Source organism: Oncorhynchus gorbuscha, linkage group LG04 (assembly GCF_021184085.1).
Source record: "Oncorhynchus gorbuscha isolate QuinsamMale2020 ecotype Even-year linkage group LG04, OgorEven_v1.0, whole genome shotgun sequence".
NCBI classification, from domain to species: Eukaryota; Metazoa; Chordata; class Actinopteri; order Salmoniformes; family Salmonidae; genus Oncorhynchus; species Oncorhynchus gorbuscha.
In genome coordinates, this window is record NC_060176.1 from 46,735,277 (window position 1) to 46,762,254 (window position 26,978).

Sequence of the window (26,978 nt, forward strand, 5' to 3'; positions counted from 1 at the left end):
TGTCAGGTAGGACGCAATCCAAGCATGGGCCGCGCCGGAGATGCCCAACTCGGAGAGGGTGGAGAGGAGAATCTGATGGTTCACAGTATCGAAGGCAGCCGATAGGTCTAGAAGGATGAGAGCAGAGGAGAGAGAGTTAGCTTTAGCGGTGCGGAGCGCCTCCGTGATACAGAGAAGAGCAGTCTCAGTTGAATGACTAGTCTTGAAACCTGACTGATTTGGATCAAGAAGGTCATTCTGAGAGAGATAGCGGGAGAGCTGGCCAAGGACGGCACGTTCAAGAGTTTTGGAGAGAAAAGAAAGAAGGGATACTGGTCTGTAGTTGTTGACATCGGAGGGATCGAGTGTAGGTTTTTTCAGAAGGGGTGCAACTCTCGCTCTCTTGAAGACGGAAGGGACGTAGCCAGCGGTCAGGGATGAGTTGATGAGCGAGGTGAGGTAAGGGAGAAGGTCTCCGGAAATGGTCTGGAGAAGAGAGGAGGGGATAGGGTCAAGCGGGCAGGTTGTTGGGCGGCCGGCCGTCACAAGACGCGAGATTTCATCTGGAGAGAGAGGGGAGAAAGAGGTCAGAGCACAGGGTAGGGCAGTGTGAGCAGAACCAGCGGTGTCGTTTGACTTAGCAAACGAGGATCGGATGTCGTCGAACTTCTTTTCAAAATGGTTGACGAAGTCATCTGCAGAGAGGGAGGAGGGGGGAGGAGGATTCAGGAGGGAGGAGAAGGTGGCAAAGAGCTTCCTAGGGTTAGAGGCAGATGCTTGGAATTTAGAGTGGTAGAAAGTGGCTTTAGCAGCAGAGACAGAGGAGGAAAATGTAGAGAGGAGGGAGTGAAAGGATGCCAGGTCCACAGGGAGGCGAGTTTTCCTCCATTTCCGCTCGGCTGCCCGGAGCCCTGTTCTGTGAGCTCGCAATGAGTCGTCGAGCCACGGAGCGGGAGGGGAGGACCGAGCCGGCCTGGAGGATAGGGGACATAGAGAGTCAAAGGATGCAGAAAGGGAGGAGAGGAGGGTTGAGGAGGCAGAATCAGGAGATAGGTTGGAGAAGGTTTGAGCAGAGGGAAGAGATGATAGGATGGAAGAGGAGAGAGTAGCGGGGGAGAGAGAGCGAAGGTTGGGACGGCGCGATACCATCCGAGTAGGGGCAGTGTGGGAAGTGTTGGATGAGAGCGAGAGGGAAAAGGATACAAGGTAGTGGTCGGAGACTTGGAGGGGAGTTGCAATGAGGTTAGTGGAAGAACAGCATCTAGTAAAGATGAGGTCGAGCGTATTGCCTGCCTTGTGAGTAGGGGGAAGGTGAGAGGGTGAGGTCAAAAGAGGAGAGGAGTGGAAAGAAGGAGGCAGAGAGGAATGAGTCAAAGGTAGACGTGGGGAGGTTAAAGTCGCCCAGAACTGTGAGAGGTGAGCCGTCCTCAGGAAAGGAGCTTATCAAGGCATCAAGCTCATTGATGAACTCTCCGAGGGAACCTGGAGGGCGATAAATGATAAGGATGTTAAGCTTGAAAGGGCTGGTAACTGTGACAGCATGGAATTCAAAGGAGGCGATAGACAGATGGGTAAGGGGAGAAAGAGAGAATGACCACTTGGGAGAGATGAGGATCCCGGTGCCACCACCCCGCTGACCAGAAGCTCTCGGGGTGTGCGAGAACACGTGGGCGGACGAAGAGAGAGCAGTAGGAGTAGCAGTGTTATCTGTGGTGATCCATGTTTCCGTCAGTGCCAAGAAGTCGAGGGACTGGAGGGAGGCATGGGCTGAGATGAACTCTGCCTTGTTGGCCGCCGATCGGCAGTTCCAGAGGCTACCGGAGACCTGGAACTCCACGTGGGTCGTGCGCGCTGGGACCACCAGATTAGGGTGGCCGTGGCCACGCGGTGTGGAGCGTTTGTATGGTCTGTGCAGAGAGGAGAGAACAGGGATAGACAGACACATAGTTGACAGGCTACAGAAGAGGCTACGCTAATGCAAAGGAGATTGGAATGACAAGTGGACTACATGTCTCGAATGTTCAGAAAGTTAAGCTTACGTAGCAAGAATCTTATTGTCTAAAATGATTCAAATGATACAGTACTGCTGAAGTAGGCTAGCTGGCAGTGGCTGCGTTGTTGACTTTGTATGCTAGCTGGCAGTGGCTGCGTTGTTGACACTACACTAATCAAGTCGTTCCGTTGAGTGTAATAGTTTCTACAGTGCTGCTATTCGGGGGCTAGCTGTCTAGCTAGCAGTGTTGATTACGTTACGTTGCGTTAAAAGAACGACAATAGCTGGCTAGCTAACCTAGAAAATCGCTCTAGACTACACAATTATCTTTGATACACAGACGGCTATGTAGCTAGCTATGTAGCTAGCTACGATCAAACAAATCAAACCGTTGTACTGTAATGAAATGAAATGAAAATGTGATACTACCTGTGGAGCGAAGCGGAATGCGACCGGGTTGTTGAGTGCGGAAGTTCTATTCGGTAGACGTTGGCTAGCTGTTGGCTAGCTAGCAGTGTCTCCTACATTAAGGACGACAAATAGCTGGCTAGCTAACCTCGGTAAAATAAGATAATCACTCTAAGACTACACACTCTAAACTACACAATTATCTTGGATACGAAGACAGCAAAGACAACTATGTAGCTAGCTAACACTACACTAATCAAGTCGTTCAGTTGAGTGTAATAGTTTCTACAGTGCTGCTATTCGGTAGACGGTGGACGTTTGCTAGCTGGCTAGCTGCTGGGCAGATAGCAGTGTAGACTACGTTAGGACGACGAAATACGATAATTACGCAATTATCTTTGATACAAAGACAGCTATGTAGCTAGCTAAGAAGAAATTGCTAAGATTAGACAAATCAAACCGTTGTACTATAATGAAATGTAATGAAATGTAATGAAAAGTTATACTACCTGCGGACCGAAGTGCGGATGCACTTCGAGTTTCAAGTTTCCCCATCATCTCCAAGTTTCCCCATCATCTCCATGTTTCCCCATCATCTCCAGGTTTCCCCATCATCTCCAGGTTTCCCCATCATCTCCAGGTTTCCCCATCATCTCCAGGTTTCCCCATCATCTCCAGGTTTCCCCATCATCTCCAGGTTTCCCCATCATCTCCAGGTTTCCCCATCATCTCCAGGTTTTCCCCATCATCTCCAAGTTCCCCCATCATCTCCAGGCTTCCCCATCATCTCCAGGTTTCCCCATCATCTCCAAGATTCTCCATCATCTCCAAGTTTCCCCATCATCTCCAGGTTTCCCCATCATCTCCAGGTTTCCCCATCATCTCCAAGTTCCCCCATCATCTCCAGGCTTCCCCATCATCTCCAGGTTTCCCCATCATCTCCAGGTTTCCCCATTATTGTAAAGCCCTAGTTATGTTGCTGCTTCAGTAATTTCTGAAGATTATTATTTCTTTCATGTGATGAATGATTCATGTATTTATGACCCTCTTTTTAAGGTCAACCCTGTTATGTGCAATGAACTCTCATTTTAACATTCTTTTTTTTTTTTTTTTTAAATACATTGAACATCTAATAGTCAAATTATAGTGTAAAAGCAGGTGAGTTGGTTCTACTCTTTTTGGCCATTTTCTGGTCTTTAGTGGTGGAGAACATAACATGTCAACCCTGTTACCATTAGATGGACAGGCCAAGAAGGTTTCAGCTAATTTCATTTTTTTGTGAAGCTTGCACACAATAAGCTTCCATTCCCCCTCACGAGGGGATTTATTCCTGATTTAAGATGAGATCATTAACCCTGTTTGTTAATGATGGTCTGTCAACCCTGTTTTTATTTGCCACTTATAGGTACTTACTATAGTCATTTTTTAATTTAACTTCTTGAGATGGGAAGACGTGTTTTTTAAAATAAATCGAACACGTGCTCTTTATGACAGAATGTTCAAATTAGGTGAAATCAAATGTTTGTTTTTTTGACCAAGTTACACTTCTCAAAAGGTTACAAATTGGTGGAACAACCCTTATGGTTGGGAACAACCCTTCTGCCTCTGCTGTCTCTCTCAAATCAAAGAGTCTGTCTAAAACCAGATGCACTCTTCAGTCAAAATGTCTAGCTAGAGAGAAGTTATTTAGATCATACTTTCAATGCAGCTGGTCTGAATTTCGCAAAGTCATGAACTTCAAAGTATAATCAATCCCAAATTCGTATTCTTATCAGAGGCTAAATCAAGGTTATCTTATACACTTATATTTGGGCCTAGGGTGAACTTATCAGACATGTGAGATTGAAACCACATGTTAAAATAAAAGGATGTGAACCCTCTTGATGAGTAACCATCTATTCATCAATTACACAGTCAGTCTCTATGGGAATACCAGTATGTGAGGACTGAACTTCTTCAGACTGTAGGTAACGAGAATGAATGATTGGTTGACTGTATTGTATGAGCAAACAGTGTTGTGTGTCTCTGTGTGCCATGTTCACTCATCTGTAGAGAGTTTATTCAGGGGATGGTATTGTCGTCTCGCAACTGTTCAAACAGAGACATAATTCCAGGTGTCAACACACTGCCGGTGCCCCCCCACCTCACCACACACAAATGTACGCACACACACACACACACACACACGCACGCACGCACGCACGCACGCACGCACGCACGCACGCACACACACACACACACACACACACACACACACACACACACACACACACACACACACACACACACACACACACACACACACACACACACACACACACACACAGCGAGAGTTCGCCTTCTCACTCCCCTACCTAAGCTTCAGCTTGCATGTCTCCCTTAGGCAGTGACAGCTCTGAGTAAGACACAGTGAACACAGTTGGTCCAAACTGACACTATGACCTGATTCCATCACAGTGACTCTAATGAGCCCTTGTATTTAGCTAGTGGATAGATATATTGTCCCACGAGTCTCCATAGCTCTTGTTGCCCCTATAGCACTACATTACAGAGTTGTCTGGTGTTGGCATCTCATGCCCATCCATGTGTTGTGTGTATTTTAATTCAGCAGGACTGTGAGATTGTGTTCACATATGGGACTTTACATTAGGAGAGTCATAGCGGTTTCTTGAGTGAGGGTGAAAAAAACAAATTCCCTCCAGAGGCCCTAGCTGTAATTATTTTCACTTTTTTACTTGAGCCCCTTTTAGAAGCCTGAGAGAGACCACTCCCTCACTCCTTCTTCACCCCTCCTCTCCTGTGCGTCCCGAATGGCACCCTAGTTACTATATAGTGCACAGAGCCCTATGGGCCCTGGGCAAAAGTCATGCACTTCATAGGGAATAGGGTGCCATTTGGGACGCAACCTCTGTCCTGTAATAAGTCAACCCAGCTGCCTGTGATGTTGCTTGGGGCGGAAAGAAAAAGAGGGAGGGGATAAGAGGGGAGGGGCTGGAAAAGCCAGGAGGGGAAACAGAGCTGATTATCCAAATACAGTCATTAAAGGGGAAATGTGTTTTTCAAACTGTCAAGATGATTAATGGGGTAGAGCAAAATCCTCACAAATGCTCTTGTTTAGTCTAACTGGCAGACACGATCCTACCCATTGATTTATGGCAGGCCTGGTGTGTGAGGCCATAGTGGGGTTAGGGGAGCGCTGGGGGAGGGAGGGGGAGGAGGGGAGAGGCAGGATGGTGAGGAGCGAAGAAAGGGATTTGTGGTGAGGGAGCATTAGGGCACAGGAGGTAGAGAGTTAGGGAGGGATAAAGAAGAGGAAGGGAGGGGTGGAGGGGTGGGAGGCAGAAACAGCCATGTAAATACTGTGACTCTGGCAAACTTTGGCCCCTTGGTTTTAGAATGTAACATGTCACGAGTAGGATTTCCAGTGCTACTTTCATATTTTTGGTGTTATGAAAGAAAAATGCTGTCACATTTCAATCTCAATAAATCACCCAAGCAATAAATCAACAAACCTGTCAAGCTGCCTTTTTTTGAATGAATGAATTAATAGACCTGCATTCAAAGCAATGGATTATACTATAAATCCCCTTTAAGTGAGAAAGGGACACAAAACCATTTATTTTTCCATGAATCAGGTTGAGACTTCATGTAATAACTGTGCATACATGTGCAACATGTCTCCTAAGACATGGGATATGCACTGTCAAGTGTAATACCTCTACAGTACAACTCTCAATGGACATGACTTAGACGATAATACAAATCCATCAATGCATTCATCAAAACCACCAACTGGTTTATCCAAAGGTTCTAGAACATGTCCCAATCCCAAATGCAACCATATTCCCTATAATAGTGTACTACTTTTGACCAGTCCTGGGGGCCACAGGTTTAACCTACAAACTCCCTATTGCCTATTGATGAGTCCCTGCAGACCACCATTTTCCTTCCAGCGAGGCCAGATAGATGGCTAGCAGCTGTTAGCCTTACAGCCTCTATCTAGTTCTTCCAGCAGATGCAGGGGCTGTCTATCAGGAATGTTCTCATTCTTCCAATGCCCCGCTGAAGCCTTCGGAGAGCCTTTCCCACACCCCCACAGCACCGCACACACTGTGTCTCTATGTACCAGAAATATACTTAGGCACATTCACAGGACCATTTTACCCCGCCCATGCACACACACTGTACACATACACTGAGCCCTCTCATAACTCTTCAGATGAAGAGGAAGGTGTTAAATGGAGATCTCAGCAACGAGGAGGAGATTAATGTGTTGCTGGAGAGAGAGAGAAATAGAGAGAGAGAGAGAGAGAGAGAGAGAGAGAGAGAGAGAGAGAGAGAGAGAGAGAGAGAGAGAGAGAGGAGGGGGGGGGTATAGAGAGGGATATAGGGGGGGAGAAGGAAAGAAAGAGAGAGAGATAGGTCAAGCTTGTGTTACTCTGCACTGGGACCACTTCTGGCAGCAGAGAGGAGAGGAGGACATCCAAGACATGGAGCACAAACAGTAATGATATTAAATGGCACCGAAATGGAGTAGAGGAGAAAGGTAGCAGAACATCAGTTTCCAAAAGCTAAAAGTAATATCTTGACCTATTTACCTTCCTGCTTAACTGTGTGTCAGGTGTCTTAGATTTATCCTAAGGGGGGGGGGCTTGGAATCTGGGAGGGAGAAAAGCAGGGAGAGAGGGAGGGAGAGAGGGAATGCAGGGTATGAGTATGAGTAGTTGGCCAGCATGTCTTGTGAGTTGAGTGGTGTCTTGCCCAGCTGTAAGCTCACTCATGGTGCCATGTCCTCCTTGGCTGTCTGAGAGTGTATATTTGTGTACACCCGTGTGCCTGTTTACCTATGTGTGTGTCTGAACCACATGTGTGTGTGTGTGTGTGTGTGTGTGTGTGTGTGTGTGTGTGTGTGTGTGTGTGTGTGTGTGTGTGTGTGTGTGTGTGTGTGTGTGTGTGTGTGTGTGTGTGTGTGTGTGTGTGTGTGTGTGTGTGTGTGTGTGTGTGTGTGTGTGTGTGTGTGTGTGTGTGTGTGTGTGAGAGAGCCTGTATTTGTTGAGTTTGTCCCAGCTGTGAGCTCACCGACAGTGCCCCTGGCCTCCTGGTATGTGTATGTCAGGGCCCTGTGATTAATGACCCACAGGCCTTGTTTCTGCTGCTTCCTTTCTTTCCAGCCATGTCACACTCACCGTCACGCGTCAACCTAATGGACGCCGGCAGATTGATACTCGAGCAACCCCCACTAGGCAACAGCAATAGACTGGAGGTTACTAGGTACTACACATGGACATACACACATATATGTGCGTGTGCTCACACACTCAAACACACACACACACACACACACACACACACACACACACACACACACACACACACACACACACACACACACACACACACACACACACACACACACACACACACACACACACACACACACACACACACACACACACACACACACACACACACACACACACACACACACACACACACACAAGATACAAAGCTCCAGGGATAATTCAGTCCAAACCTCGCTTCTCAACCTCTCCTGTTCTGGAAGGTAAGACAGTGCTGCAGTGGGCATGTGTGTTAGTTAGTGAGGGTGTGTGTTGGAGTGTGTGGGTTGGGCTGTCTGTAGATGTGCTGTGCGGTGTACGTTTGTGTGTGTGCAGGAGCAGGAGCAAGGCTTGCATGTGTGCTGGTTCCCAGCCTGTCAGAGGGCTGTCAGGCTGTGATTTATGGTTGCTAGATTCAGAGCAGTCTTCGCTGCCAGTTCAGTATTGTTACAACTGACAGCTAATGAGGCCAGACGTGCTTTCAAGAACAGCACTTAACAGAGGCCTCCATCTTCACGAGTCACAGGGTCCTTCTCCTCTCTCTCCCATGTATTTTCTCTTCTGGAGTGGCAGTATGGAGAGGGCTAGCAGCCATGAGAGCCCTGCTGGGGTACTGAGAGAACAAGGCAGGGCAAAGCAGACAGAGATATACGGAGGACGCTCTCTTTCATTTACACTCTTCACTACCTCACGCACACTATTAAGCCGGACTTCACACAAAACAGCCGCAAGAAAAACTCTGAGCACCATGCCACCCTTTACTGCTGCTACACACTGTATATTATTCATGCTACACGGGCGTGGTGTGATTTACATAATCTTCTAAAAAAGAGTAACGGTAAGGAAACAGTACAGGAAAAACGGTGATAATATCACCATGGTGGGCTCCTTGTTGTTCAGACGGTGGAAACATACCTGAACTATGAGTTTTAGCTCAGTGGTCTCGTCTGTTCTACCTTCAACACCTTCGCTCTGTGTGTAGACCCCATGCTGTAATCACTACCAGAGTCTCTGGCAGCAGCACCCGTGCGCTTCCCTCCTTCCCTCCCCCCTCCTCCCCTGGCCCCTGGTTCCTTGTCAGTCGTGATTAATGGTAGGGCCCCGGTGCGGCTTACATTGCCAGTTCCAGCAATGTTCCCTTGATACTTAATGAACTCTGACAAACTTATTTTCCCTTCGCTCTGTTGTTCCTTTTTTTTCTTTCCTCCGTTTAAAATGCACAGCACAGATCTGCCATATGCACTGCGGCACCTAGGGGTTAGGGCTGGCTTTTCCTATGTCTAAAAGAAACGGACCGAGGGCTATAAAAGGCTCGTTTAGGAAGTGAGGAAGCAGCAACACACATACGGCAGATGCCTTTCAAGCTTGATGAGGTGTTATCGCTCTACCTTGTGAGCTGCACAAAAAAATAGTCAAATGTATCCTAACTACAATGTAGCTAGATCATCTTAAATAATGTTTTGTGCTCGCTGGGAGTTCTGCCGTTGCTGCAGTCCACCACTAGTCTCACCATAAAAAAATAAAACATGTTTTACCTTTATTTAACTAAGCAAGTCAGTTAAGAACTTAAGAGCAAGTTCATGTTTTCAATGACGGCCTAGGAACAGTGTTTTAGAGACAGAACGAGAGATGTGTATCTTGTCAACTCAGGGATTTGACCTTGCAACCTTTCGGTTACTAGTCCAACGCTCTAACCACTAGGCTACGCTGCCGCCTGTTCTCTCTGCTCCCACAGGGAGCAGGACGGGAGCACCATCATCAGCTAATTTAGGCAGTTTTCAAGTTTTTATTGTCACGTTCTAGCTCTTTCCCAACAATGCAGTAGTACTATTAAAAAAATACATGTAAATAAATAAATCAAATGTAAAAATATATATATATTTAAGTCGAACAAAAACACAAGAAATATAAATGAAAAAGAACACAAGAAGATAAGTAAGCTATGTACAGGGTCAGTTCGTTCCAGGGTCAGTTCCAGGGTCAGTGCCAATACCATATTTACAATGTGCAGGGACACTGGAGTGGTATGGTTAGATATGTATAGGGGTAAGGTGACTAGGCACCAGGATGTGTGATAAACAGAGTAGCAGCAGCGTATATGGTGATTGTATGTGAGTTTGTGTGTGTGTGTGTCAAGAGTCAGTATGAATGTGTGTGCGTGGTATGCGTGTGTGAGCAAATAGTGTGTGTTTGTGTGTGTTGGAGTGTCAGTATGTAGAATGTGCATAGAGTCAGTGCAAAAATAGAAATAAAATAGAAGGGTCAATGCAGATAGTCCGTGTAACCATTTGGTTAGCTATTTAGCAGACTTATGGCTTGGGGATAGAAGCTGTTCAGGAGCATGTTGGTGTCAGAGTTGATGCTCCGGTACCGCTTGCCATGCGGAAGCAGAGACAACAGTATATTGCTTGGGTGGCTGGAGTCTTTAACAATTTTCCGGGCCTTCCTTTCACACTGCCTGATATAGAAGTCCTGGATGGCAGGGAGCTCGGGCCCAGTGATGTACTGGGTTATTCGCATCACCCTCTGTAGTGCCCTCCGATCAAGAGCGGTGCAGTTGCCATACCAAGCGTTGACGCAGTCAGTACATGGTGTAGCTGTAGAACATTTGAGGACTTTTGAGGGTCCATGCCAAATCTTTTCAACCTCCGTAGGGGGAAGAGGTACTGTTGCGATAAAGATAAACGCCAGAAGAATCACATAATAGCCAAGTTGGCTCGGAACTCCTTATAATCAACTGAAACAATTTGAAAATATTAGGCTACTGTGTCATAACTTTGTATAAATATTTGGACATCCCCAAAATGTTCAAGACAACATTGGTCCTCAAATGGCTCTTAAACTAAATGGCAATGAGGGAGTTTGATAAAGTGAACCGGGTTATGGCCTATGATGTGAATGGGCAAAAGTGGTGAGGGAGGATCACCCTTCTCAAATCGATCGATGATCTGCGCCGCTCGGTCATGTTGCCAACAAGGTAGCATATTTTTTTTTTTTTTACTTTAACCTTTATTTAACCAGGCAAGTCAGTTAAGAACACATTCTTATTTTCAATGACGGCCTGGGAACAGTGGGTTAACTGCCTGTTCAGGGGCAAAACGACAGATTTGTACCTTGTCAGCTCGGGGGTTTGAACTCACAACCTTCCGGTTACTAGTCCAAAGCTCTAACCACTAGGCTAACGCTCTAACCTCTAGGCTACACTGCCCCAGCACGATGCTCTGTTTAGATACACACATCTCTATTTCATAAAATATACACTACTGTTCAAAAGTTTGGGATCACTTGGAAATGTCCTTGTTTTTGAAAGTCTCAACGTCAACAGTGAAGACGCGACTCCCGGATGCTGGCCTTCTATAGGCAGAGTTGCAAAGAAAAAGCCACATCTCAAGACTGGCCAATAAAAAGAAAAGATTAAGATGGGCAAAAGAACACAGACACTGGACAGAGATAACGCTTTTCATCAATTTGATGTTATTTTAATGGACAGAAAATGTGATTTTCTTTCAAAAACAAGGACATTTCTAAGTGACCTCAAACTTTTGAATGGTAGTGTCTATTTGAATTTTCAAAATAGTTATTTTGGGAAGGCAGATAAAAGCCTTTTTTAAATAAAAAATAATCACTTTTGCATATGAAGCACGGAATCCTACTCATTAACCCACGTGCTTAATCTACATCACTTTAACATCACTTCGGACAAAACGGGGCACAGAGCTCATGCCTGGGAGGCATTACTGTGCATTACTCAAATCCCCTCACTGGACAGTCTATATTACCAGGGGTGGTTTTATACCATTACATGTTCCCCACTAATTATGATCCTCTGTGAAGCACTGACCAAAACTATGGTTCCTACCTTGTTACAGTAATATAAAAGCAACTCTGCCCTATTGTATCACAGCAAACAGTGTAGCAATTTACTTATCAGTACACTTGTATTAATGCATAATATAAATGCCACAATTAATAGAAAACTCATAAACCTAGATATATGATTTTTTTAAATCACAGAAACAACTACATAACAGTCAGAATATTTAGCTTTCTTTGATATAGTCTTTGTTGCCCTCTACCGGTTTTGAAGGATATTTCCTCTAAAGGCACTGAAGAACGCCCAGCTGATGACGCATGACGCAAAATGAGGAAGTGAACTTTGTACTAGGTGTTAGCAAATGTTGTTAGCGTATATGTTTTTTTATTTATTTATTTTTTTTACCGTGGAGGAGGCACCTCGTGTAATAATACAGGTAATAATACGGGTTTCGAGTACACTTTTATCAATGGCCTTTCAAGTATCTAACGTTACATGCAACAACAATGTTTGTGAAATATTTAGTCAATGTAGGTTAGATACCATCCTCTGTAGGAACTAAAGATAGCTTAACAAACTAACGTTAAACTGTTGTTGCACAATGCCTGTTACGTAGTTGGCTTATCTTGTTTTGCGTTACTGGGAGGGGTGTATGAGTAAATCCAAGACTGGGCGCTTAGCTAGGTAATTCATGTTTAGCTGTCAGCATTCTGTCAACTGAAAGTGAAACAACTTCTCCATGTTAGACTTAGAAAGTGGAACCAAAGATACTGAACCAAAGATGACTGAACCTTCACGTGCGAGCTCGAGTTTCACGACCTGGTATGAAAAGACTGCATGCTGTCATTGATTGATTGACTGACTTGTAGTTGTCTAGACAAGATCACTATAGTATCTTAATATGATTCTTGTTGTAGCTGTGCACAGACTAATAACTTGTGGCAGGCTTCAGTTGTTGATGTTTTCGGAGTGAGGTGAGGCAGGCGAGAAGTTTCCATGCCTTTCTTGGTCAATCCTCTTATAATGTTGTAAGGTCAGTCCCTGCTGATGTCTCAGCTAAGCTTCTTCTTCCTGACTAATAGGAGTTTACCTTGACGGCAGCATGCCTAGCTGGCACAGAACGTTTGAGTAATGTTTTACAACATTGTGTTTTTTTTGCCAGCTGAATGATCTCACATCCAGAGCCTTCTATTTACAAATAGAATGCTCTGCTCAGGTGTTGTTTTAAACTACATGCAGCTGATTCTATTCTAATCAACTGTCCTAACATCCAGAACTTGTAAGATTACTATTTGCTACACTAAAACAACATTTTTGTAAAAGCGGTAGAATAGGTTATGTATTAGATTAGACTTCAACTCTTCAGTGAAAGGTATCAACAGTGCATTCGGGAAGTATTCAGACCCCTTCGCTTTTCCACATTTTGTTACGTTATAGCCTTATTCTAAAATGTATTCAATAAAATAATCTCATCAATCTACACACAGTACCCCATAATGACAAAGTAAAAAATGATAAATGTCTGCAAATCTATAAAAAAAAAAAATAGAAATACCTTAAGTGTTAAGACCCTTTGCTATGAGAATTGTAATTGAGCTCAGGTGCATCCTATTTCAATTTGATCATCCTTAAGATGTTTCTACAACTTGATTGGAGTACACCTGTGGTAAATTCAATTGATTGGACATGATTTGGAAAGGCACACACCTGTCTGTATAAGGTCCCACAGTTGACAGTGCATGTCAGAGCAAAAACTAAGCCATGATGTTGAAGGAATTGTCCGTAGAGCTCAGAGACAAGATTGTGTCGAGGCCCAGTTCAAGGGAAGGGTACCAAAACCTTTCTGCAGCATTGAAGGTCCCCAAGAACACAGTGGCCTCCATCATTCTGAAATAGAAGAAGTTTGGAACCACCAAGACTCTTCCTAGAGCTTGCATGCTCGGCCAAACTGAGGAATTGGGGGAGAAGGGCCTTGGTCAGGGAGGTGACCAAGAACCCAATGGTCACTCTGAGAGAGCTCCAGAGTTCCTCTGTGGAGATGGAAGAACCTTCCAGAAGGACAACTATCTCTGCAGCACTCCACCAATCAGGTCTTCATAGTAGAGTGGCCAGATGGAAGCCACTCCTTAGTAAAAGGCACACAACAGCCCGCTTGGAGTTTGCCAAAAGGCACCTAAAGAACTCTCAGACCATGAGAAACAAGATTCTCTGGTCTGATGAAACCAAGATTGAACTCTGGCCTGAATGCCAAGCGGCATTCTGGAGGAAACCTGGCACCATCCCTACGGTGACACATGGTGGTGGCAGCATCATTCTGCGGGGATGTTTTTCAGTGGCATGGACTGAGAGACTAGTTAGGATCGAGGGAAAGATGATCGGTGTAAAGTACAAAGAGATCCTTGATGAAATCCTGCTCAGGACCTCAGACTGGGTCGAAGGTCTCTGAATGTCCTTGAGTGGCCCAGCCAGAGCCCGGACTTGAACCTGAGCCCGGACTTGAACCTGAAAATAGCTGTGCAGCGACGCTCCCACTCCAACCTGACAGAGCTTGAGAGGATCTGCAGAGAAGAATGGGAGAAACTCCACATACACAGGTGTGCCAAGCTTATAGCATCATACCCAAGAAGACTCGAGGCTGTAATCGCTGCTAATGGTGCTTCAACAAAGTACTAAGTGAAGGGTCTGAATACTTAAATTAGATTTTTATTTTTTTATACATTTGCAAAGAAATACATGTTTTTCCTTTGTCATTATGGGGTATTTTGTGTAAATGGATGAGGGGGGGGGGGGCGATTTAATGCATTTTAGAATAAGGCTATAACATAGCCAAATGTGGAAAAGGTCAAGGGGTCTGAATACTTTCCGAATGCACTGTATGCTTGCTTATTATTTAATTCATCCATCCTCTATGTCCAACATTATGCATGCCAATCCTTTAAAAAACAAATGGTTTATTCTTCCTCTTCTTCCCAGGATGGCACAGTTGGGTGCCATTGCCTCAATAATCTGTGCGATTGGTGGCGCTGCTCTCTTCGCCTCTGTTCACAAGATTGAGGAGGGACACACTGGAGTTTACTACAGGTCAGATTTATGTTATGTCTTAATTTAAATGGATCTATTATTATGTAGCACAGACATGTCCCTTCAACATGCATGCAGAGTAAGGAATCATATCATCTCTATTTGTGGCAGATCTATCTGCAACATTTGTTATGTTGCTCCCACCTAAATGTGTCCTTGACTTGTGTGTTCCACAGGGGAGGAGCTCTCCTGACCACCACCAGTAACCCTGGGTTCCACCTCATGATGCCTTTCATCACTAACTTCAAGTCTGTGCAGGTAAGAATGATGTCTTAGGCTCTGGGCATGACTGGTCTGGCTGGGGTTTAGGCTGAAATGTAGTTGAACAAAGAGGGGAACTGAAACCTGACTGGTCTCAGAGGTGTCTGAGGTGAAATGTAGTAGGACAAAGGCTGAGGCTGGACTTCAATCCAACTGCAAAGTTTAGGCAGTTTCCTTGTTTAAAAAAAAAGTCACCCTGTGCCCGCACACTTCTTATTCTGAAAAGTGACAGCAAATCTATGATGGGAGTCTATTCACTAGGAACCAAACGGGGAGGAACCTGCCTATATTTGTCTAATAGTAAATCTAGGTTACGGTTTCCGTTACATAACATTTAGCTACGAGTGTGCTACTAATGAATACACCCCTGGTAGGTTTGCAGGTTTTCATACAGTGAAATGTGTTGTTTTACAGGGTCAGCCATAGTAGTACGGCACCCCTGGGGTAGATTAGGGTTATGTGCCTAGCTCAGATTTTTCACCTCGTCGGCTCGGGTATTTAAACCAGCTATCTTTCGGTTACTGGCCCAACGCTCTAACCGCTCGGCTACCTGCCGCCCAAAGACCTGTCAAGAGTTTTTGGACCATGAGGGAAAATAGCTACTGTGTAAATACTAGAATGTAGGTTTTATTGAATTGAGCCCTGCAGAAATGATGTATTTATCGAGTGTTTAACGCCTTCTCTTTCTGTTCTTTGTAGACCACTCTACAAACGGATGAAGTGAAGAATGTACCATGTGGCACAAGGTAGGGCTGTATGTCGTCAATGCCCGAAATAAACTTCATGGATGAAAAGATTACCGGCTACTTTTATCTCCATTCTTGAGGCTGTATTGCATGTATGTCTAGTTACATTCTGTTTTATTTGTTCAGTGGGGGAGTGATGATTTACTTTGACCGGATAGAAGTGGTGAACTACCTGGTGCCCTCAGCAGGTAAAGTCATAAGCCAAAACATCCAACGTTGGAGCAATTTTGACACGGTGCTCGAGTTTTATCTCTCAACACAAAACTAAAAACTGATCTTACTTGTGACATAACATGCCTGATGTTCAAATCCTTCCTTAGTATATATGCTACATTGTTTCAAAACCAGTGTAACCCATGTATTGTGACAGTGTGTTGTCCTCTGCACCATCATTTCATGGGAGACTCATTTTCCAACCTGTGTTTGAGTAAAAATAAAACTGTTTAGTAAGTTCCCGGTTCTGTTAGTGAAAGGCGTCTGGACACATTTAAACACTGTGTTTACTCCATGTTCTCTCAAAGTGTGCTCCAAGTCTCTTTTGTTATGACAGATGTAAGGGGTGGGGGGGCAGCCTGGTGTGGGATGGTTGTGTACTTAGCAGTGTTGTAGTGAGTGAGACCGGTCTTTTCTTTTCTTCTCACCATTCTGAATTTCTAAAGAATCGATATGTTGTTGTAAAATGTGAACACAGAAATAGTGAACACTTTGAACTCGTATGCTGCCAATTTGACACAATTATAATCCCCCTCCAGTCTTGATCTTGACTCTATTTGTTCCGGTCTTGAATCAGTCTCGCTTCAGGTGGTCTAGAACACAACACTAGTACTTGGCAACCATTTTGAACACAGCTTACTGTAACCCTGCGATAGACTAGCTTCCGGTCCAAGGGGTGTTACATCAAGCTGCCTGATGCTAAGAAACAGGATACAGGAGGCTTCTGCCTTATGGACCGTTCAGGCTCGGACCAAGCTCCGTATTTACTGTAGCCACTACTACTTACTTACTTTATACTGCTTTCACATAGGATATACGGTACTATATCAAAAATAAAATGTAATTGATTAACTTTCAGATATAAAGAAAAGATAGGGAAAACATTGGCGGTATGGTAAAGTTGGCGGAAAAACGTTTTGGTGTGAAAGGGATATTACTGTAGCCCACAGGAGGGGAGAACGGCTTGTAATAATGTCCGGAGCGGCGCAAATGGAATGGCATCAAACACCTGGAAACCATGTGTTTATGTATGAGATACCATTCCACCTATTCCGCTCCAGTCATTGCCACGAACCCGTTCTCCTCAATTAAGGTGCCACCAACCTCCTGTGCTGTAGCCATTCTTCTTTGTCCTTTCTCTGTATGGTATAGTGAGGAACTTCACAGCAACTCTTTCTCCTCTCTTCTACAGTGTATGGTATAGTGAGCAACTTCACAGCAACTCTTTCTCCTCTCTTCTACAGTGTATGGTATAGTGAGCAACTTCACAGCAACTCTTTCTCCTCTCTTCTACAGTGTATGGTATAGTGAGCAACTTCACAGCAACTCTTTCTCCTCTCTTCTACAGTGTATGGTATAGTGAGCAACTTCACAGCAACCCTTTCTCCTCTCTTCTACAGTGTATGGTATAGTGAGCAACTTCACAGCAACTCTTTCTCCTCTCTTCTACAGTGTATGGTATAGTGAGCAACTTCACAGCAACTCTTTCTCCTCTCTTCTACAGTGTATGGTATAGTGAGCAACTTCACAGCAACTCTTTCTCCTCTCTTCTACAGTGTATGGTATAGTGAGCAACTTCACAGCAACTCTTTCGCCTCTCTTCTACAGTGTATGGTATAGTGAGCAACTTCACAGCAACTCTTTCGCCTCTCTTCTACAGTTTATGATATAGTGAGGAACTTCACAGCGGATTACGACAAGGCCCTGATATTCAACAAGGTTCACCATGAGCTCAACCAGTTCTGCAGTGTCCACTCTCTACAGGAGGTCTACATCGGCTTGTTCGGTAACTAATCAATATTCAAAGGGTTTTAAAGGCCTAGTGTTGTCTCTGGGTGGTCCCAAATGGCATCAAATTCCCTACATAGTGCACTACAACTGCAAAAGTACTATACTGTATTGTGTGTGTGTGTGTGTGTGTGTGTGTGTGTGTGTGTGTGCGCGCTGGTTTCCCTCCTCAGACCAGATAGATGAGAACCTGAAGCTGACCTTACAGGAGGATCTGACCTGCATGGCTCCTGGACTCATCATACAGGTACTGGGAAGGAGACATGGAAGGAGGAAGAGACAACAAACCAATCTTAGAGAATCCTTGCATACCAGTATAAATGTTTACTAAAGGTTTATAGGCAAGGAATTCCGATGATTGATTTGATTTACTTGATACTCCACTTATCCTTGTGTGACTGGGAGAGGAAGAGCGATGGGAGGATGGAATTGTAGAGAATCCTTGCATATACATATGTTATTGATGGTGAATACTCATTTAACAATATCATGAGCAGTTTGAACATTGAAACTGCCCATGTTATGTGAGTACTGTTTCATAACTGTTTATTTATATACAAGGATTACCTCATTGATTTCTGATTCGGGTTGATAATCCACTTATCCTTGTGTGATCCAGGTAGAGCCACACACACACACAGGGGGTTGAATGGCAGACAGGAAACGGGGTTAAATTTAAAGTAATGTGTAAGGTTAAAGTAGAATACTGTTCCTCAACTTTGAGGCTCCATATTGTGATAATGAATGCCAGGCGATGAGTGGGCTGCTAAGCTGTCCTGGAAGGACTTCAGTTACTAGCTAAAACTTAATGAAAGATAATAGACAGAACAGATCCATGTTGCAATATCTGGACTGGAAAACGATGACCGATTCTGTCAGACTCAAAAATGAGAGAGCGAGATGGAGAAAGGGAGAGGAATAATAATTTCCTCCCCCACCCCACCCCCGCTCATTCCTTTACAGTTTTAAGGCACCTCTAGGTTTAAACACTTAGCTTTTTGTCCTCATTAATCCTCTATAAGAAACTACAATAACAGCTGTAGGTTCTGCCAGGAACGAATAACACTACAGTTCACTTCAGAAAGAGTTTGGGGAGGAGTAAGATTGCGTTGGTTCTTTTGTGCTCAAAAGGCACCCTATTCCCATGACCAGAGCCCTATGGGGCTGGATCAGAGGTAGTGCACTACAAAGGGAATAGTGTGTCGTTTGGCATTTAGCCTAGATGATTCCCTGGTGATGGAATGCCTCTTATTGCCATGTAATGACTTGCAGTTCCACAGTAAAACAAATGTTCAATATGATCTCGGTCATCTCTCCGTCACCCTTCTTTTTCACGGTTGTGCTTTGGCAATCTTGACCATAGGCAGTCCGAGTCACAAAGCCCAACATTCCTGAGAGCATTCGGAGAAACTACGAGATGATGTGAGTAGAACAGTTGGCTGTGTAACACTGAAACGTTCTAGAACACTGCAATGCTCCATATTCCCAAAACCCCCAACCCCCTTCCGTCCTGTATTCATTCTCCTCAAACCCGGTTGTATCCAAATGGCACCCTATTCCCTCTATAGTGCATGATCTTTGACAAGTGCACTACATAGGGAATAGTATGCTATTTGGGACACTCACCACTTCCATCTGGAGGGATTTAGTAATGGGACTGATGATGGTATTTTTTTCCATGTTAACATGCTGGCTGTTGTTTTACGATGTTCTCGTGAGGGATAGGACACATGCTGTGGGACTGGAGAAAGATATTAACCAACTTTTAGCACGCACCTTTAATGTGTGTGTGTGTGTGTGTGTGTGTGTGTGTGTGTGTGTGTGTGTGTGCGCGCGCGTTTAGGGAGGCTGAGAAGACAAAGCTTCTGATTTCTGCTCAGACTCAGAAGGTGGTGGAGAAGGAAGCGGAGACAGAGCGGAAGAGGGCTGTGATCGGTCAGTCATGTGATTGGTCAGACACTAACGCACTATGACCTTTACATTTTCACAGAAAAAAATATTAAACTGACATTTTAGAATAATACATGACATTTATAAACAAATAACTGTAAGTCTGTTTTCTTGAATTAATTTTTAAGAGGAATTCTACCTGTTTTTTCATTAAATCCCAGAATGTAAGGCTCATTTCCTGTCTCCTCCCTGTGCTGCTCTACAGAGGCAGAGAAGTTAGCTCAAGTGGCTGAAATCAAGTTTAGCCAGAAAATCATGGAGAAAGAAACAGAGAAAAGGATCTCTGAAATTGAAGGTGTGTATGTGTGTTTGGCAAAACAATAAGACTGTATACTTAAGCAATAAGGCCAGAGGGGGTATGGTATATGGCCAATATACCACGGCTAAGGGCTGTTCTTTGCAACATGGAGTGCCTGGATACAGAGCTGTGGTATATTGGCAATATACCGCAAACCCCAGGGGTGCCTTATTGCTATTATAAACTGGTTACCAATGTAATTAGAGCAGTAAAAATACATGCTTTTGTCATACCCATGGTATACGGTCTGATATATCACGGCTTTCAGCCAATCAGCATTCATGGCTAAAACCACCCAGTTTATAATTGTCATTAGGCCACTGGTCAGTGAAATGGCATGCTGGCATAACTGGGCTTTTAAGATGCTCTACATTTTTGTCCTTTTCCCTGTGGGTCATGATGGTAGAAAGAGTAGTCTCCTGAGGATTGACTATGGGAGCTCAAAGCTATACATTTAGACATACCCCGTCACTGCTCCCTCCTGTCTTCAGACCACGATGGTGTTGTAGCCTATTCCCTTATCGTAACCTTTGTTTTTGTTTCTCCGGCTAGGCCTACGTTAGACATTTTCGGCATGTGCTAGGCTATCCATGGAAAGTAAACTTGTCGTATTCTCACGTGGGGAGAGGGAACATAAGCTCTGGCGTAGACAAATTGGAATGTTTTAGCACAATACAAATGGGGGACAGTTCCCGGTTCGACACACTCTCAATGCGTGGCTGGTAGCCTTGTGTCTGCCTCGCCACTCAGAATGGAATTTGTATCACAACAAGCTCCTGGGTTTTTAAAAGTATTATCTTGATTTTCAAATGTCTGAACCGCGAACCAACCCACCGGTTGAAATAATGTTTTCAGTCTACCCGCCAGCTGATAATATTTTAGATGACGTCAACACAATTTGACGTCTTACCCCTGGGTTGCAGATGGAGCATTCTTGGCTAAGATGAAGGCCAGGGCCGATGCAGAGTTCTACACAGCAGAGAGAGCAGCCGAGGCCAATAAGGTGAGAGGACCATACTGAGAGGAACCGCCGGTACTCCTTGGCCCTAACCCTTCCACGTTTGCAGATCTGAAAGATCTGTATAATCAGGGTGGTGAAAGATTTCTCAGCTCCCTCCATGTTGCTTCCTCCATGCAGATCTACAAATATCCAAGGGTTAGAGCCAAGGCGAGGTGGTAGGGAGTGAATTCAGACTGGCTGGAAGAGTGAGAGAGAACACACTCCCTCCTCAGGCTACAATCTAACAGTATCACAGGACAATCCAGGCATTCATCACTGGCTTCTGCCTTCTCTCTCTCCTCTCTCCCTCCATTTCTATCTCCACCCCCTCCTTCCTTTCTCTCCCCCCTCTCTCTCCGCCCTCTCTCTCTCCACTCCCAGTTGAAGCTGACGCCAGAGTATCTGCAGCTTATGAAGTTCCAGGCCATAGCAGCTAACAGTAAGATCTACTTTGGGAGTAAGATCCCCCAGATGTTTGTTGACTCTGGCCCCTCCTCCACTAAGGCCTCTGATGCCATGGACGACCTAACTGAACAGATACAAGACCTAGACTGATGGAAAGGAGAAGAGAAGAGACTCATCCCAGGGCTGGAGCTGTGGAGCTGGGCCCATGCTAGCCACAAGGTGGGGTGAAAGATGAGCCTTGGGTCATGTGTCCCAAATGGCACCCTGTTCCCTATATAGTGCACTACTATTTTTGAAGTATCTGGCCAGTGAAAATCTCAGTTTTAAAAGTTAATATTCTGTTAACTCATACCAAAATGTTTTTGACTTGTCTTATTCATATTTGTGGCCAAAGAACTTTATACTTTTAAAAATGTTTTTAAAAAAACACTTCAAAAACCCCACCTCAAAAAGTCAGTTTAAAAACATTTAAAAATGCTTGCTATTTCCTCAAAACATGATGTCTTATTGGCTGATCTGGCCAATGAGCGGTCTACTAGCATGAATATTTTTAATGACCAGTATACGGCCACACCATTCTGTTGGGTTATGCCCACACCATACAAACACATGAACGCTGCTTTCTAACCTGCTTAATTGCCATTTTTTGGGAAGGAAAACTATTTTACTCGTGTTATTAATTCTAGGTCATATTTCATAGAAGTCTGGTCCACAGATACTTTAAAAGAGGCAACCAGCAGTTGCTACATTCATTTTTGGAGTTATACATTAATGATATGTACCTTATTGAAGAATATAACTTATAAATGCCCCATGAGCTTAGGTCAGCTGCCGTACCCCATCAGAACCCCAAATATATGCTTGTTTTACTCCAGTGTTTGTTAACAAAGTAAATGTAAACACACTATATAGCCTCAACATGACCCATAGCTCTGTTTATTCATTTTAGTGGTTACATTCTTCCAGCCCCATCCCTCATCTTTTTACCAAACATTACATTTTTGTTCTACCACTGATTGACTTTTTAAAGCGCAACTGAAGGCAAACAACTTCTCGGATTAGAAAATGGCATATGTGGCATCTATATTAGTCAAACATTTATTCTAGTGTCAAAATGTACTACAAAGTGTAAATAGGATAATTTTGTTCATAAAGTCAGTCTTGTCCAATGCTCACTTGGCCACTAACACAGGGTTACAGCTGTGGTGATTGCCTCTATCCACTCCTACTGCAGAACACCCAGACAGTGAGACATACCTGCCCATTAGCAGGTAACCCGGGACCGGTTTAAAAAATGAATGGAAGTATGGAGGTGGTTTTGTGCCTACAAAAAAAGGGGTTAAATATGTGTCCAAAAAAATATATATATTTCCTGATCTTTCTTATATCTCCTAGATATGGGACAGACACTTCAAAACCTTATTCCTTATGATTTCCCCATCTTTTTTTGTCCATTTATGAATGTGTTATTCATGGAATTTCTAAAGCTCAAATTTAAATATTTAATCAAATTTTTGTTTATATTTTTTTGATACCTACAGGGGCCTAAAATTCGAAATCAAATAGCTAACTGATCCATGGTTTGACCAATTCCAGGTCAGCTTAGTAGAACCCCTACCCATAAGTGCACTACTACCCATAAGGCTCTGGTCAAAAATAGTACACTATATAGGGAATAGGGTGCCTTTTGGGATGCTACCCTGGACCGGAGGTTTTACTAGCCCTACAACAGACCGTAGGCGAAACAATGATATCTTGAATGTAACAGTGTGGTTTGGGACATTTTAAACATTAATTGAACTTTTGCAAGTGTATGATGTATGTTTTGTGACTTCATTTAATTGGTAGCACTTTCATGTCTTTTCTATGTGTTGCATAGCTCATAATACAGTAAGTGTGTGAGAGATGTGTGCAGAGATATAGTTGTGTATGGTTAACTACATTATTAATGATTCATTTACTTAATCATACACAATACATTGTTTGGAATGCCTTGTTTCTTCACACAGATCCCTCTCCCATATGAATTGGCTGAGTGTCTTCACCTTATCTCACCCGGATCGTCTCACAATAGCAGATGTAACAGATCTTAACTAGCCCACTGAATGAACATGACTTTACCTCTGTTTCAGAGAGTGAGCATTGATGTTCAATTGTTTTTTGACTCAAGAAAAGTCCAGGTTGACTTGTTTTCTCTCAATTATCTGTAATTATGCTGGGCAAAAGGCCATTATATTCATGTCTGCTCTTGAGAGAGTGTCCTAGACACAACAGAGTATCTGTTAGAATTGAGATGTTGAGAAACCAGCTTCTCCTTGAGTGGGAACATTGTCCCATGCTGGAACAGAGAGAGCAATGGCTTCTCTGTCAGTAGTAGTCATAGTATGAGGGATACAGATGAACAACTCTGATAACGACAACTTGACAAACCACACTACACTCAAAGCATGTTCTGCTAGTGGTGTTTGACGGTTGGTCTCGTGCTTTGCCACTCGTTTTAAACCATTACATTTTATTTTCTGGTATTGACTATAAATGTTGTAGGAATGTTATTGAACTACACAGATGGATACCTTTTCTGAAACTGAGGCAAACTTTGGGCTGAAACTCTCCTGGTTTTGCTTGGGAAGGAAAGGGAAGGGAAGGGGGGTGACATTAGAAAAGGGTTCGGGACTCACTATAAAAGTATTATAAATTATCTTCAGCATCAAATCTTCCTGGGAATTTGGGATTTGTGACATTATCTAATTGTACATTATACAAAAAGTTCTACATGCAATACAAGCCTCACACTCATTGATGAACCATCTTAACCCTCTGCTATTGCCTATCCCCATGATTTGGTGAAGGGGTGATACCAACCAAATCCAATTTGATTGCTAACATACACATATTTAGCAGATGTTATTGCGGGTGTAGTGAAATGCTTGTGTTCCTAGCTCCAACAGTGCAGTAGTATCTTAACAATTCATAACAATACACACATCTAAAAGAATGGAATTAAGAAATAAATAAATATTAGGTTGACCAATGTCGGCGTGACATTGACTAAATAGAATACGGGAGAATAGAATACAGTATATACATATGAAATTAGTAAAGCAGTATGTAAACAGTATTAAAGTGACCATGTCTATGTACACAGCCTTGTAAGGTGCAGGGTTGAGTAACTGGGTGGAAGCCGGCCAGAGAGCGCTATTTAACAGTCTGATGCCCTGTCCAACCACTCCCAGTTCAGTATTCAATAAAAAATAGCAACTTTTGTCGTTATCTGCTTGGCATTTCATACAGGCTCTACATGGAAACATTGTTTTTCCTGACATTGAGTGCGTTACAGGTGCGTGTTTTAACAGTACATTTTATCGCCTGCGTCTCATCTGCGAGTCATGACAGATCATGTCCATATATATTAATTTCGTCATTGTGACGCATGTTGGCTGAATATTGGACCAGGCCTCTTGTTATTTTCCAAATAAAATCTCTGTCATCTTCCATGGAAAGGAATGGTGGAAAGAAAAAAACAATAGTGGTTTTTCTTATTAAAGTGATTTTATTTACATAAAAGCAAACAAAAGCTGACTTGTCTTAGTCATTCATATTGGAAGGATGAGTCAATGGTATAAACATGTAATGGGGTTTTCATGAAAGATGCAACTGCAGCTTTTTGACTATTTCACACACTGGTGCCCTCAGTGTAGTGTTGGACTGAGTTCATTTGGGGTGAATCATTTGTATGTTTTTCACCAACGCTTTGACTAAAGCAATGACTTGTTTGAGAGGCACTATGCATTAAACTGTTCTCTCAATGTAACACTGGTTTGTTCTGGCTGTGTAAACTGTTTGTTAGACTCTCTCAGGTTGACTTGACTGATTATGACTTGAAGGAGACTCTTTTGCACTCGCTCACTGATGTTATTGTGAATCAGAAATCCATTTTGTGATTTACACGATTAAATGTTTATCTTTGATAACAAGGTACTTTGTCTTGAAATGTAGTCTGTTTTTATTGCCTTTTTCTTACATTGCCCTTTCACATCTCTCAAACGAGAGACTGAATCTTGATTTTTGCAATTTAGTAGGGGTAGACAGTTACATACCACACAGTCTATTAAAAAATTATATTTATCTGCTTATGTTATTTAAACTATGATAGATTCACATCTTGACTGACATTCAGACTATTGCACACCATGTGGACTGGATTTCAGATGTTATGGAGAAGAGAAGTTACCCAATTTCAGGTGCAGGTGAAATGTTTAATAAAACAACAAAACCATTAACGAGACAATTCCTTAAGGCTACACACCGGTAAACAAGAACAATACCAACTGGTGAGAAAACATAAAGGAGTTACATATAAAGGGGAGGAAATTATGAAGGGAATGAAGTCCAGGAGAAGAAGTCAGTAACATTTTATAAAAAGTATAGTATTTCATAATGTAGCACTATGATTTTTTTTGATTTTTTAAAACTAGGCAAGTCAGTAAAAACACATTCTTATTTACAATGACAGTCTAGGAACAGTGGGTTAACTGCCTTGTTCAGAGGCACAACGACAGATTTTTACCTTGTCAGCTGGGGGATTTCATCTAGCGAAACTATTGGTTACTGGCCCAAGGGGCTAACCACTAGTCTACCTGCCGCCTCAAGATGACTTGATAACCTGGTGTACGCTGTCAAGTGCTGAAAGTTCAATCACATGTTATCTCCTGTGAGAAACCCCATAGATTCCCAAACAGGTATGCCGGATGTGCAATCAGAAGTCTGTGACTGCGTAGGTAGGACCCAAGGTGCCAATATCCCTGCTTCAGATTCAGGCTTGTAGAGGTCATTTCAAGCATGAGACATGTCTAGGATTGCAAAGGGAGGGTATATTACTGGTAACTTCCGAAGCTACCGGTAAACTACCAGAACTTGGTAACTTTCAAGTTTAAAAAAATTTGATCACATGAAATATAGTGCCCTTATTGGGTACATCAGATTATCACAGGTGTCTGTAATTATCTCTGGCCCTCCATGTGGTCATATAAAATAAGATGATTTTAATATAAACAATATAATGACAAAGCTAAAATCTTTATCTGAAGTCGGTCTGTCACATGAATTGCTTTACTCCCATAAAATTATCACAGGCTTTGAGTTTGAATGGAACACATTGACTAGACTCAGATATCCCTGTTCCAGAGAGGGGCCCCACGCAAGATGCTTATGTGAAACCATCTGACTCCAGCATGGTAGCATACACTAGACGTAACATAGTAAATGAAAATACAGGACACTGAAATTAGTATATGCTACGCTTGGTATGGTTACATAAGACAGAAGGTTACTTAATAAGGCAAAAACTAAAGGAGGGTAGTTGGTCAGGGTGGATGAGTAGGCGTGTAACCTGAACGTCTAGCAAACCAACAGTTGCATGTTTGAATCTCATCACGGACCACATTAGCATTTTTATTAATTAGCAATGACTTACTACTGTTTAGCTACTTTGCAACTACTTAGCATGTTAGCTAACCTTAACCCCTAGCCTAGCTAATGTTAGCCACCTAGCTAACATTAGCCATAAAAAATGGAATTCGTAACATATCACACTAAATGGAGGGAGGTAGATGTACTATGTTACCTACCCCTAACTATCATACAAAATGGATGATGGAGATCCACAAATTAATGCATGCCATATGAAATGTAAAATACTGTATC

The 26,978-nt window shown here is 43.3% G+C and overlaps 1 protein-coding gene across 5 annotated transcripts; it reads left to right on the forward strand.

The window, feature by feature from the left end:
• The first annotated feature begins 11,830 nt into the window (after positions 1–11,830).
• On the forward strand, positions 11,831–25,253 carry LOC124034158 (erlin-2-like). 5 transcript variants are annotated; one of them, XM_046346945.1, is made up of 13 exons: positions 11,849–11,969; positions 12,280–12,355; positions 14,507–14,614; positions 14,791–14,872; positions 15,575–15,621; positions 15,748–15,809; positions 17,495–17,620; positions 17,796–17,869; positions 18,986–19,044; positions 19,466–19,557; positions 19,778–19,867; positions 20,794–20,873; positions 21,252–25,253. In XM_046346945.1, exons 2-13 carry the CDS (start codon positions 12,315–12,317, stop codon positions 21,423–21,425), a joined length of 1,035 nt encoding a protein of 344 aa, XP_046202901.1. In that variant the 5' UTR covers positions 11,849–11,969; positions 12,280–12,314; the 3' UTR covers positions 21,426–25,253. The 5 variants fall into 5 exon arrangements, 3 of the variants coding, with proteins under 3 accessions (XP_046202902.1, XP_046202901.1, XP_046202900.1); XR_006838528.1 differs by lacking the exon at positions 11,849–11,969 and having other exon boundaries at positions 12,177–12,355; positions 21,252–21,494; positions 23,285–25,253; XM_046346946.1 differs by lacking the exon at positions 12,280–12,355 and having other exon boundaries at positions 11,831–11,969.
• The last annotated feature ends 1,725 nt before the right edge of the window (positions 25,254–26,978 follow it).